The sequence below is a fragment of the Danio rerio genome, chromosome 18 (assembly GCF_052040795.2).
Source record: "Danio rerio strain M-AB ecotype USA chromosome 18, GRCz13ab, whole genome shotgun sequence".
Taxonomy (NCBI): Eukaryota; Metazoa; Chordata; class Actinopteri; order Cypriniformes; family Danionidae; genus Danio; species Danio rerio.
In genome coordinates, this window is record NC_141038.1 from 1,774,963 (window position 1) to 1,790,025 (window position 15,063).

A 15,063-nucleotide genomic window follows, 5' to 3' on the forward strand; every position below is an offset into this window, starting at 1 on the left:
TTTTTAAATGTATAAATATTTTGCATTTTTTATGGTCACTAAAAATTCTTATACTTAAAATCATTTTAAAAATCTTAAAATATTAAATAAATAAAAGTTCAGTTGTATTTAATACTAGCTAAATACATTAAAGTTGTATTAATTAACATTTGGCGACACGGTGGCTCAGTGGTTAGCACTATGGCCTCACAGCAAGAAGGTCGCTGGTTCAAGTGTTTAGTGTATCTTAAATGTTTAGTGTGTCTTCTGATTTGTGATCAGATTTCAGCTCCATCCAGTGCTGAAATGCGAACACAAACTCTGACTGCCTCCTCTAGAGGTGTAGAGACGCCGGCGCTGCTGGAAATATGAAATGCTGGCACGAGGATTTCAGCTGTAACCTGCGTCACAGCATTACGTCCTCATCTCTGATTCTGTTGATAAGACTGTGGGCAGATATAATCTACCTTAATCTAGCACAGCCTCCCATCCTTCCCTCTCCTGGGACAAATCCTGCCCAAACCACAAAACAGAACACGCTGTTCATGCACGCCAGCTTCACATCTCTGAAAAACACACTCTGTAGAGCCAATCAGCGTTAACTCTTTGTACAATATATCTGTGCACATCTTCTGATGCTCATTTCAGTCAGTAGGATGGTGTGTGTGCGTGCAACAGCCTGTAATGTATAAGCAGGTCAAGTAATGATCTCATGAAACGTATCAAAAGCATATCTGGGTCAAAATTGATCCTAAAATGTAAAATAATAATTTTATATTTTGATTTAAAGAAATTACAAATAGATAAAAAAAATAAATTAATTAAATAAATAAATGAATGAATGAATGAATGAATGAATAAATAAATAAATATATAAATAAATATATAAATAAAAAAATCATTTATATTTTCTACCTTGATGAAAGATAATATTTTACATTTTGCATTTAAAAGTGACACATATTTAAATGGTAATTAAGTAGTATTTCCCAATTCACATTACTGCAATGAAAAATGCAATTAGCCCATGTTTTAAATCTCTGAAAACACACTGTGTAGAGACCCATCAGCCAAAATAACATTAACTTATTAACTTAATCTTATGATGCTAATTTCATTCATTAGGATGGTGTGTGCGAGTAACAGCCTGGAATTTATTAGCAAGTCAAGTGGTGACCTCATGAAACCTATCAAAAGCATATCCAGGTCAAAATTGATCCCAAGATGAAAAATAATAACAATATATATATATATATATATATATATATATATATATATATATATATATATATATATATTGCTTTTTTATTTAATCTTTTCTGTTTTGTATTGTGACATAATTATTATATATATTATACAGTTTCTCCCCAGTTACCATTGCTGCAATGAAAAATAAAACTTCAATACTCCATTGCAAAATAAATAAAAATAAAAATTATAAAAAATAAAGTTTATATTATATACCTTTAAAATTAAAATTTTATATTATTTTGCATAAAAAATGACAAATATTTAAATAGCAAATAAATAATTACTTCTCGGTTCTCAGTGTGCAATGAAAAAATAAATAATAATAAATAATAATAATATATAACTTTTTTTTTACTATTTTTATTTTAATGAAGTTCTATTTTATGATTTATCAAATAAATTATAAATTGTAAAAAAAAATTCTCTTTTGTATAGTGAGATTATTTTCACAACAAGAACTCCTCAATACTCATGCTTGTAAGCTAAATTATTTTGCATTAACATAATATATTACCCCCCCCACCCCCCCAGTTACCATAAATATTTTTTTTCCTACTGTGACACCATTGCCATGACAATTAACAATAATTGACAATTCCCAAACATTAAAAACACTAAGAAAATGAAAAATGGCAGCACAGTGGCTCTGTGGCCTCACAGTAAGAAAGTAGCTGGTTTGAGTCCCGACTGGGTCACTACCAGTAAAAACCCAAACAATACAAACAAATCTGAGTTTCTGTGTAATGGGAATGACAGAAGGAGAAAGTGCTGAACTACTGAAACATATTTAATACTTTATATAAAAGACTTTTTCGGATTCGGATCAGGTGATTGGCTTGGCCATTCTACAGCTTGATTTTTTTTTTCTCTGAAAGCATCTGAGAGTCTCCTTGGTTGCATTTTGGATCATTGTCCTGCTGAAATGGTTTGATCTTCATCCTCCTGCAAATGCAGATGTTGGACTGAAGCAGCTGATGTTCATTTACACTGAGGAAGAGCAGAGGCTTACTGAAGAACTACTGAGAGATTTCAGTTGCTGTCTGGGCTTTCACACCTCCCTTTCTTCATGTGTTCAATACTTTTTCCCTGTGTCGTTTCATTATGCATAATTAGATGCAAATCTAATCAGATGTGTTTTCTTTACATATATGGATTTCTTTTTCAAAATCCGGGGAAAATTTCAGGTCAAAGGCACCTTTAGGAATATGTTTTCTGAGAAGAACAGTGACGTGTTCAATACTTATTTTCCCCACTGTAACTTATATATATATATATATATATATATATATATATATATATATATATATATATATATATATATATATAATTTATACTTCCAGATATTTATTAGGGGCTCCCAGATTTCCTGGGGCCCTAAGCAGATCCTTACCTCGCTTATTATTGGGTAAATCCACCCCTGCTCACACTCATACTATATAGAGCGCACTTTTCTAATGGTCGTGTAGCAAACTCAAACTCAAATGTAGTACATACTGAGTACTTGGCGATATCGGACACAGCCAATCTATAGCAGACTGTGTGGAAATGATGGGAAACTCCAGTGCATCATGTGCCGTTTACTGATGCTCCCGTAAACAAGAGTTCCGTGAGTGAATGTGGGATCAGATAAAGGCAGCAGTGAGACAAAAGCAGCCTGACGTATATGTGGAGTTCAGCTGAACACAACACAACAGCAGCAGAAGCTCAGCCGACCACCGCTGGCTCTGAGAAACCCTTCTGTGCTTCTGCAAAGGTCAGATTAGCACGAAGCTCTGCCTGACTGCATCCCTTTAGAGAGCAGCACACACACACACACACACACACACCCTGGTTAAAGCCACTAACACACCACTTACTGCCACCATTCCCCAGCGCTCCTGCTCATCCCCTGAGGGCAGATTCAGAGCAATAGGTCTGCGCCATATTTACAAATAAAATACACACCGTCAAAAATACCTGTTAATGAACAGTTTTGGGTTTGTATGCGGTTGTGAACTGCATTGTGGGATGTTGATCTCTGCTCTGTCCACTTCTGATGTTGAAAATTCAACTCTACAGTTTAACAAAGTGACTTTTATTGACGTTTTAGCAGCTTGAAACACCATAATGTATAAGAAATAATAATAATATCTGGAGAAATAAGTCTGTAAATGTTCATAAAAGTCACTTTTTACAACTTTTCAAGGTTAAAAAAGTCCCATAATGCAATTCAAAAGCAGAAATAAATGGGGAAAAATTAAAACATTAATCACAATAATTCACAATACACAAAACAATACAAAAGCTGCTAATTGATGCATATGTTTGCCAGTGTATAGCAATACTCACAGTAGTGTGATTGTAAAATTATGCAAACATATGCAAAAGTATATGTGCTAGACATGTGCATGTGTGAACATGAATATATATCACCTACGCCATCAAAACGGTAGCTTGATAGTGAAATGTTAGAAAATAAGGATATTTAATATTGCTTTTTTACATTTAAATACTATAAAGGTTATTAATATTCATTCATTTTCTTTTTGGCTTAGTCCCTTTATTAATCTGGGGTGTCCACAGTGGAATGAACCTCCAACTTATCCAGCATATATACAATTTAGCTTACCCAATTCACCGAAACTCAAGTAGAAAATATCAACAAACATATACACTTACTGGCCACTTTATTAGGTACACCTGTCCAACTGCTTGTTAACGCAAATTTTGTAATAAGCCAATCACAGGGCAGCAACTCAATGCATTTAGGCATGTAGACATGGTCAAGACGATCTGCTGCAGCTCAAAGCGAGCATCAGAATGAGGAAGAAAGGGGATTTAAGTGATTTTGAACGTGGCATGGTTGTTGCTGCCAGACGGGCTGCTCTGAGTATTTCAGAAACTGCTGATCTACTGGGATTTTCACGCACAACCATCTCTAGGGTTTATAGAGAATGCTCCGACAAAGAGGAAATATCCAGTGAGCGGCAGTTCTGTGTGCGCAATTTCTGTGGGTCAGAATTTGGCCTCAACATCATGAAAGCATGGATCCATCCTGCCTTGTATCAGTGGTTCAGGCTGGTGGTGGTGGTGTAATGGTGTGGGGGAGATTTTCTTGGCACACTTTAGGTCCATTAGTACCAATTGAGCATCAACACCACAGCCTACCTGAGTATTGCTGCTGACCATGTCCATCCCTTTATGAGCACAGTGTCTCCATCTTCTGATGGCTACTTCCAGCAGGATAACACACCATGTCATTAAGCTCAATCATCTCAGACTGGTGTCTTGAACATGACGATGAGTTCACTGTACTCAAATGGCCTACACAGTCACCAGAGCTCAACCCAATAGAGCAGCTTTGGGATGTGGTGGAACGGGAGATTGGCATCATGGATGTGCAGCAGACAAATCTGCAGCAATTGTGTGATGCTATCATGTCAATATGGAGCAAATCTATGAGGAATATTTCCAGTAGCTTGTTGAATCTATGACATGAATGATTAAGGCAGACCTAAAGGCAAAAGGGGGTCCGGTACTAGTAAGGTGAACCTATTAAAGGTGATATTATTATATATTTATATTTATAATAATTCCAAAATCCTTGAACCCTAAAAAGATCTGGTTTAAAAAGTAATTTATTAATTTATTTTTACTTCAAATCATCTGGTGAAGCATCATGTATGTTTTAATCTCACAGAAATATGCCATATAAGGCCCTAGACACAATGCAGTCTCGATGCTCTTGATGAATAAAGCTGAATATTCTTGCGTGCCGATATGTAATGATAAGCGTACAATATGATGATCTGTGTTTGTGTTATGGGCACGAGAGCGTGGCGTGCTGCTGACGAGAGGATCAATTATTCATCGCCTTTAAGAGTGTACAAATGTGCAGTGTAGAGATTTGTCTCGGATTCAGACGTGGTCCAGCATAGAGGTCAGTGTTTCCCAGTGGGTCTCCTCTGACTCAGCGCTCATGAATATTCATTAGTGCAGCGACGCTAAGAGCCACTCACAACCTGCTGCTGAGAATACATTATTGATGGCGGATCCAGTGTCTAAACAACCCACACAGATTATTCGACTACAAGTTCACTACACTTTTAGTAGGCATTGAATGAAGACCGGTTTAACGTTTACATGGGATTGGAAAAGTCAAGGTTTTAAAACAGCTAAAATCACAACTAATTTATTTAGGTTTTTTTAGGGTAACAATATTTCCAGCAGAAAAGGATCCTCAACATTAAAATAAACTAGTCAGCTCACTATTCAGGAAACATTTCTGAAAGAAATCACCTATAAACCAACATGCAAACATGCTGTAGAGCTGAAGAGTGTCTCCACAAAAAAGACTGTAAGAATGGTTTTAAGCACAGCGGTTTGAACTGTAGTTCTGCCGAGCGACTAAAAAGTGATCAGCATGATGGTAAAAAACTGTACATTTCTAGTCAAACCATTCTTCTGCAATCTCATACCAAAAACGGAAATAAGGGCAGTATTAATAGCTATAAATGTGGGAGAGCGCTGATATTATGTGATTGTATTGTATTGCAATATGGAACAATTAAATGTTGACGTTAAATCAAAAGTTATTCACAAATTTTTGAAAATGAGATGATTTAATGACAATAATTCTCTATGGTTACAACTGAATTAATTACAAAATAACTGTATAAAATAATAAAATATGAAATGATAAAACATATGATATAAATTGTACCCAGCTTAAATGTAAAATTAAAGTTACCAGAGGAGGAAGGAGAGAAACAGGGGGAGGGAGAGAGAGACAAAGAGAGCAGGCTCAGAAGTTAGCATCATTGCAGTAGAGTCAGAGAAGACAGACTCCAGAGGAGGAGAGAAGAAGGGCAGGAAAAGAGACAGAGCCAGAGTTTAACACCTATTTTGTATCTTTCTTGACCATGTGACTAAAGCCCAAATGCTGAGACATTCAAACTGACCAATCAACATGTGACCACACCATAAACCCCCAAAGTCCACACAACAGGCCCTGATCTTATCAGTATCTGCCTTTGTAGTCAGTATGGACCTTCTTGAGTCATAAAGACATGTTTTGTCATAGAAACAAATGCATATGATCATTTAGCCTCTTACAAGACTAATACAAGCAGAGCTTTGGATTTTAATAATGCATAATAATAATAATAGAATGCATGATAATAAGTAATACTTAATATTAAAAATAATAATAGCAATAATATTAATTAAGGGTGGCGCAGTGGCACAGTGAGTAGCACTGTCGCCTCACAGCAGGAAGATCGCTGGTTCAAGGGCCGGCTGAGCTAGTTGGTATTTCTGTGTGGAGTTTGCATGTTCTCCCCGTGTTGGCGTGGGTTTCCTCCAGGTGCTCGGGTTTCCCTTACAGTCCAAACACATGGGCTTTAGGGGAATTGGTTAAGGTAAATTATCCATAGTGAATGAGAGTTTATGGGTGCCTTAAACATATGCTGGAATAATTGGTGGTTCATTCTGCTGTGGTGACCCCTGATGGATAAAGGGATTAAGCCGAAAATAAAATAAATGAATGAATAATAATCAATTGTGCAATGCATGTTAATTTAATTATGCATTAGTAAGTTTTGAATTATGATTAATGTCACGATTACATGCACTATCACCTGGACTACAATTCTTCCACCATATGAACTACAACTCCCACACACACACACACACACACACACACACACACACACACACACACACACACACAGCTGGGAGCTGCTCCAGAATTGATCACTCAGACTATATAAACTTCTCAGTTTTACACAACCCAGGCTCATTCTGGAAATGTAGCCCTGCGGACGTTTCTGGAGGCCACGAAATACGTCCCGGGAGGTGTGTATTTGTGCAGATTTTGTTTTCACGAATCCGCACCGCGCTGTTCACGCTCGCACTGTTCTCGCGTAAAAAGCCACCGTAGGCTGCTGTCGAGCGACCGTCTGTCCGACTGACTGAATGAATGACTGAACGATTGACTGGGCGGATAGCCAATCGGCCGACCCTGCCACCCTCCTCCTCCTACCCTAAACCCAAGTGACGATTTACAAAAGCCGAACAAAAAAAGAAAAGCCCTCGTCCGATTTTGACCGCGTTTTCGTATTTCACCACATTCTCGGCCCGTTACGAATTCATTCCCTTTATTTTCTGGATTCTGTTTTTTGTCTTATCTGATTTCTGGAACCGCTCTTCCACAGACTCGAACCTGGTCATCGAATGCGGCTGGCTCCTCCTCCTCCGGGCCTCCGCTCCGCCTTCGTAACACGGCGAACTAACCGGACAAACTGGTTGCGGCGGGAACGCCCTTTACACGAAGGAGGTGAGCCATCAGCCGGCAAGCGCGAAGAGGAGCGGCGTCACACGGCATCGTATCGTTCACTTGAAAAAAACTAAATGCAGCCATATGTATCTCCGGCCACGTAAATCGCGGTCTCCAGAAACGTACGCAGGGCTACATTTTCAGAATGAGCTTGGGTTGGTTTTACACTCACATTGCTGAGTCTTGTTGGTTTTCACCCTTTAACATCACAAAGCAAGTTTCCTTGTTTTGTCTGCTTTTGTTTGACCCTTGCCTTGTTCTTTTATTTACGTTGTCTGCATCGACCATTTGCCTGTGACCTGACTACGCTTCGGGATTCTCTTGTATGTACCTGTTTGCTCCTGTGTCTGACCATTGCCTGCCTGACTACTTCTTATTAAAACTGCACGTGGATCCCCAACTCAGTTGTCCAGCATCATTGACAATTAACAAATGCTGTATCCAAAATGAATCTTAGTTCAAATTAATAAATACATGAACTAATGCAAACTTACTATAAATTCTGACCTGTGTTTTACAGAATATTCATTCATTCATTCATTTCCTTTTTGGCTTAGTCCCTTTATTCATCTGTGGTCACCACAGCGGAATGAACCGCCAACTTATCCAGCATATGTTTTATGCAGCGGATGCCCTTCCAGCTGCAACCTATCATTGGAAAACATCCATACACTTCCATACACACTCATACACTACGGCCAATTTAGTTAATCAATTCCCCTATAGTGCATGTGTTTGGACTGTGGGGGAAACCGGAGCACCCCGAGTAAACCCACGCCAGCACAGGGAGAACATGCAAACTCCACACAGAAACACCAACTGACCCAGTCGGGACTCGAACCAGCGACCGTCTTGCTGTGAGGCCATGAGCTAACCACTGAGCCACCATGCCACCCTGGTTCCAACATTATTCATTCATTCATTTTCTTTTCATCTTACTCCCTTTGTTAATTAGGGGTCGCCACAGTGGAATGAACCGCCAACTTATCCAGCACATTTTTTACACAGCAGATGCCCTTCCAGCCGCAACCCATCTCTGGGAAACATCCACACACACACACTCATTCACACTCAAATGTAACCCCACCAGTTCTACGCCACCCAAACTGCTCCGAGCTGGCATTGAACCGGCGACCTTCCGCATGGGAGTCGGTTGCTCTACCAAGGAAGCTAAAGACCATGGCCTCTAGCATCAGTCACTAGAGCACCTTTAGAGGTCAGAGGAGTGAGGTTTACCTGCACAGCACACACTAGCTGGCCTCCGCTACACATACACTACAGACAATTTAGCCTACCCAATTCACCTGTACCGCATGTCTTTGGAAACCAGAGCACCGGGAGGAAACCCACGTAGCTGCAGGGAGAACATGCAAACTACACACAGAAACGCCAACTGTGTCAGCCGAGGCTCGAACCAGCACTACCTACTGCGCCACTGCGTCGCCTGTTCCAATATTAATGATTTGTATATTAGATTGTTTGCACTTTTTGAGTTTATGTTTTGTTTGCTGAAGCTATCGTCCGTGTGTGGTGGTTCAGATGAAGTGTGCTGCTTGTATGTTTTGTTTAGTTGTCTGTTAGTTTTGATGTGTTGTAGTTGTGTTTGATTTATTCTTAGGGACCTCCTCGAAAATGAGATGGTTCATCATAAGGGGCTATCCCATTTAATCAAGTCAAGAACTGAGGCTCATTCTGATTACGTAACCCTATATGCATTTCTGGACAGCGACAAATACGTCCCAGGAGCTACGTCTTTCGCAATTTTTGTTTTCGCGAAGCCGATGGCCGATGTGTACGCTTTTTTAGTTCTCAAATTTCTTTCGAGTGCCATTCACGCCTGCTGTTCTCTTGTAAATCCACCAGAGGCTGCTATCGACTGACTGACTGACTGACCGATCAACTGACCCACCCACCACCTTCCCTAAACCCAACCGATAGTGTTTTCAAAAGCAATCAAAAAATAAATAAAAGCCCTTACCTGATTTTAACCATGTTTTCAGATTTTACCACATTCTCACACTTGTTTATTTTATTTTTTAATAAACCGTTCTTCACTAGACTGAAACCCCTTCATCACGGTCAACTCCACTCCACGTCACAAGTCCGTCGAGGAAAGTGGCGAGCTACTAGACTAACTGGTAACAGTGGTAAATCTGTCCATACGAAGGTAAGCAGTGAGCTTGTAAGCATGAAAAGGAACAGTGCCACTGCTCCATAGCGTTCGTTTTAAAGATGAAATGCAGCCATACGTACTTCTGGCTACATAATTTGCGCTCTCCAGAAATGTATACGGAGCTACGTTTTCAAAATGAGCCTGTGCTGCAACAATGTAATGCAACAAGAACCCGCAAAAACAAAACAAAAGCATCACAGCGCTACTCACCTTCAAGAACTTCATCCGGCTTTTTGCGTTTCTCGTACACCACGATAATGACCACGAGGATGATGATTTCTGCCAGGACGCCCAGAAAGGGCCAGAGCGGGGCCAGATGACTGCGCACACGCAGGATGGTGCTGGAGTTTGTGAAGCCGATGATGTTGGAGGCGTTGCAGAAATACTCGCCCGGGTCTGTGCGGATGTCCAGATCCAGAATGCTCAGCTCGGTGAAGTTCTCTCTGTTCACGATGAAGAAGCGCCCTGTGCTGTTGTCAATGTCCTACAACAAGACAGGATTCAGAATAAATAGTAGGATATACAGTTGAAGTCAATATTATTTACCCTCTTGTGGATTTCTTTCTCAAATATTTCCCAAATGATGTTGAACAGATTCAGGAATTTTTCCACAGTATTTCCTATAATATTTGTTCTTCTGGAGAAAGTCTTGTTTGTTTGTTTTCGGCTAGTTTTTAACTGTTTTAAAGCCATTTTAAGGTCAATATTATTAGCCCCCTTAAGCAATATTTGTTTTTGGATTGTCTTCAGAACAAAACCACTAAAACACCCTAACTTGTCACCCTGACTTGCATAATTAATCTAAGTAACCTAGTTAAGTCTTAGAATTGCACTTTACGCTGAGTATAAATTGTCGTATATACTTCCTTTAAAATGTATGGGGTCAAAATGACTTTTTTTTTTAAAATAAATAGTTATTTTTATTCAGCTAATGTGTGTAAGAATCACAGCAAAGACATAATAATGTTACATTTCTATGTCATAAAAGATTCAGTTTTAGTTTATACTCCTTGTAGTCTATGCTGACTATCTTCAGCAGCTCAAACACTCTAATGGCTCTGGGAAAAGGAACCGGCCCCTTACAAACTGAATTAGGACTGGATATGGGAAAGTGGACATTAGCTTATACACTATAAACGGATCCACAAGGCTTAAGGCATACACAGAATGAAATAGTTACCTACTCCTTACTGCATTGTGAAATTCAAATTGTGTGGGGACACATTCAGTTGAAGTCAGAATTATTTAGAATTTTTCTTTCTTTTTTAGATATTTCTCAAATGATGTTTAACAGAGCAAGGAAATGTTCACAGTATGTCTGATAATATTTTTTCTTCTGGTGAAAGTCTTATTTGTTTTATTTCGGCTAAAATAAAAGCAGTTTTTAATTTTTTAAACACCGTTTTAGGGACAAAATTATTAGCCCCTTTAAGCTATTTCTTTTTTGATAGTCTACAGAACAAACCATCATTATACAATAACTTGCCTAATTACCCTAACCTGCCTAGTTAACCTAATTACCCTAGTGAAGCCTTTAAATGTCACTTTAAGCTGTATAGAAGTGTCTTGAAGAATATCTAGTCTAATATTATTTACTGTCATCATGACAAAGAGAAAATAAATCAGTTATTAGAGATGAGTTATTAAAACTGTTATGATTAGAAATCTGTTGAAGAAATCTGCTCTCCGTTAAACAGAAATTGCGGGAAAAATAAGAGGGGGTTTAATAATTCTGACTTCACTTGTATAAAGTCATGTGTTTTTATGACGTACCATGTAAGAATCTCTGCCCACTTTCTTGCGCCACGTCCACACGGGATGCGGGTATCCAGCAGATTTGCAGTACAGCGTCGCATTTTCTCCTTCTTTTTTATTCTCACTTCTTTTATGGCCTATGATTTCAGGACAAGCTGGAGAAACACAAAGTGGGAGAAAAAAACACATTTGTTTACGCTGTTTGTAACCTTCACTCATTCATTTATTTTGCTTCAGGTTAGTCCCTTTATTCATCAGGGGTCGCCACAGCGGAATGAACCGCCAACTATTCCAGTATATGTTTTACCTAGCGGATGCTCTTTCAGCTGTAACCCAATACTGGGAAACACCCATACACACTTAATCACACACACACACACACACACACACACACACACACACACACACACACACACACACACACACACACACACTACGACCAATTTAGTTTATCAATTCCCTTATATATTCTAAAAATATTGTTTAGACAAAACAGTAAAAATAAACGCAAGAGTTTGCATTAATATATTCAAGTTACGACAACATCTGACAAAATGAGGTTCAGACAACAAACTTTATTATGTACGCCAAATCTTTTCCTCCTCAATCAGAGGCATTTTTACATAGCAAAAACTGAGATTTTTAAGTCGAGTACTCAAAATAAGTTTTTTAAATTAAAATTGGAAACAAATGCAGTGTTATGTACTTAATTACATGCAAGTTTTCAAGTTCAGAACCTCAAATAAATTAAAGTAGCTGAAATTGTTGAGTTTTTTTTTGTTTTCAAATTTACTGTTTATGCTTGTAAGAAATACATTTAACAACAACAATTTTGTTTTACTGGTAATCTTTTATTTGTATTAATAAGTATTAAAAATGTAATTTGTATTAAAAAGTTCTGTCTCATATTATCAGTATAAAAATAACAAAAAAAATCAGTGTGTGGGCTTAAAAATACAAAACAACTCCAATAGTGTGTAAAAACTTGAGTTATCAACCCAATTTCGTTGGGTTGCTACAAGTTAAATATTTTTTTTTAAGTACCTGACAGATATATTTACCTTGAAATTAGCCGCATTTTTAAATTGATTTAATTATCAATATTTACCTGTTTCGAAAACTTAATAAAGTTATTCTGGCTACTTAAAAGTTTTAATCTAATCAGCATATTAGAATTTTTAAATTACAATAGTGTATAAAACTATGTAGTGGTATTAGACCTCTTGAGTTATTTTTTAGAGTGGCATGTGTTTGGACTGTGGGGGGAACCGGAGCACCAGGACAAAACCCACGCCAACACGGGGAGAACATGCAAACTCCACACAGAAACACCAACTGAGCCAGCCAGGACTCAAAGCAGCAACCTTCTTGCTGTGAGGCCACAGTGCTAACCACTGAGCCACCATGTCGCACTATTTTAGTGGTTTTCAACACAACCATCTGCAGTTCTTAAATCAAGATGCAGTTCATTTAAATGCTAATTAACATAAGATCTCAAGTCTGGTTTTTATTCAAATGAAGAGAGTTTATTCTTAAAATGAGAAAGAGAGTCTGTCAGTGCATGAGGACAGAAAAATAAACCTGTTTTCCCTTTCAATTAAACAGCTTTGTCTGACCTCACAGTCCTTCTCTCACTCTCTCTCTCCCCCCTCTTCTAAAGCTTTTAAAAACATTTCATCTTGTGTCATGTAAATGCATAACAATGTTTATAGCAAATAACATAATACTCAAAAACAGCATTAGAAATGCTCAAGGAACAAAATCACTTCACGCATATCCAGTACACAGCAAATCACATATTGCAAATGCTTTTCTTGCTTAGTTCTCGCCTTGTTTCTAGTCCAAGTGTCTAAAAAAAATCTTAAATCAAGAAACATTTTTTAGACAAGCAACAAATATTGTCTTGTTTTCAGATATAATGAGTCAAAATGAAGTGAGTTTTTCCTTAAAATATGCAAATTAACTTGCCAATAAGCAGAATAATCTTATGTCAAAGGGAAAAACAAGATTATTTTATTTAATTATTTATGTTTATGCTGTGTTGTCGGTCTTAAACGTGCTAATATTTACACTTACAGCAAAAAGCAAAGAGTTAAAAGTCATTTAATCTCCCTAGAAACTTCAGATTTCTTTGATGAATTATTAATATCTGTATAATTTTATTCTCTAGAGTCGGGTTGCCCAAACCTTTTGTATGATGGGCCAAAAACCAAATATCATTTAGATGATAATTATACCGAGCTAAATTACGTTAAAGTTGCCATGGGTAATTTCCTAATATATTCATTCATTCATTCATTCATTTTCTTGTCAGCTTAGTCTCTTTATTAATCCGGGGTTGCCACAGCGGAATGAACCGCCAACTTATCCAGCAAGTTTTTACGCAGCGGATGCCCTTCCAGCCGCAAACCATCTCTGGGGAACATCCACACACACACTACGGACAATTTAGCTTACCCAAATCACCTGTACCACATGTGTTTGGACTGTGGGGGAAACTGGAGCACCTGAAGGAAACCCACGCGAAGGCAGGGAGAACATGCAAACTCCACACAGAAATGCCAACTGAGCTGAGGTTCGAACCAGTGACCCAGCGACCTTCTTGCTGTGAGGCGACAGCACTACCTACTGCGCTACTGCCTCGCCCTTTCCTAATTTATTTCAAAATATGACTTTAAATTGTATTAACTAATGCACTATTATTATTAAATTACAGCTTACTGCATAAGCATCAACAATCACATGTGTAACACAGTGGAGATCAATGCTGAAAGCAGACTCTGCGTTTGACTTGATTTGCTCGCCAAAGTCTCTGCATTGTCAGGTGACAGTGTGTACATTTAAATAAAATCTGATTAATTCACACCGTTTAATTGAAACATTTAATTTCTCTTAGCGTTTAACAATAAAACAAACATAAAAAAAAGATTACATTAAATTTGAATTGACAATCTCAAAATCCTCCCCATCATTCCTCTTCTCTTCTCAGATGAGATGGCGGGCCAAATCATAGGTTACCATGGGCCACCTTTTGCCCACGAGCCCTAGTTTGGGCATCTCTGCTCTGGAGGAACAGCATCAGAGTCTGTGAGGTTGTAATAACTCTCCCCAAACCCCTTCCCCAACTTTCTGAATGAAATGCAGATTTTCTTTTTGGCTAAGTCCCTTTATTAATCCAGGGTCGCCACAGCGGAATGAACCGCCAACTTATCCAGCACGTTTTTACGCAGCCTATCTCTGGGAAACATCCACACACACACAAACACACACTCATACACTATGGACAATTTAGCCTACCTCTACCACATGTCTTTGGACTGTGGGGGAAACCGGAGCACCCAGAGGAAACCCACGCAAGCGCAGGGAGAACATGCAAACTCCACACAGAAACACCAACTGAGCCGAGGCTCAAACCAGCGACCTTCTTGCTGTGAGGCGACAGCACTACCTACTGCGCCACTGCGTCGCCTATGAAATGCTTAATTTAATATAATGCATATCTAATTTGCTACATCCAATCAGATCGCAGTAGAAAAACGCCCACTGTTTACTCATTTAACATGGTAACCCTTTATTTTGATGCTCCATT

General features: G+C 38.4%; 1 protein-coding gene across 1 annotated transcript in view; it reads right to left on the minus strand.

Annotated features, from left to right (window-relative positions):
• nptnb (neuroplastin b) overlaps window positions 1-15,063 on the minus strand; it is a 78,209-nt gene that overhangs the window by 3,328 nt on the left and 59,818 nt on the right. The window contains 2 exon segments of the mRNA NM_205705.1: window positions 9,930-10,203; window positions 11,493-11,629. Coding sequence (NP_991268.1) covers window positions 9,930-10,203; window positions 11,493-11,629 — 411 coding nt within the window.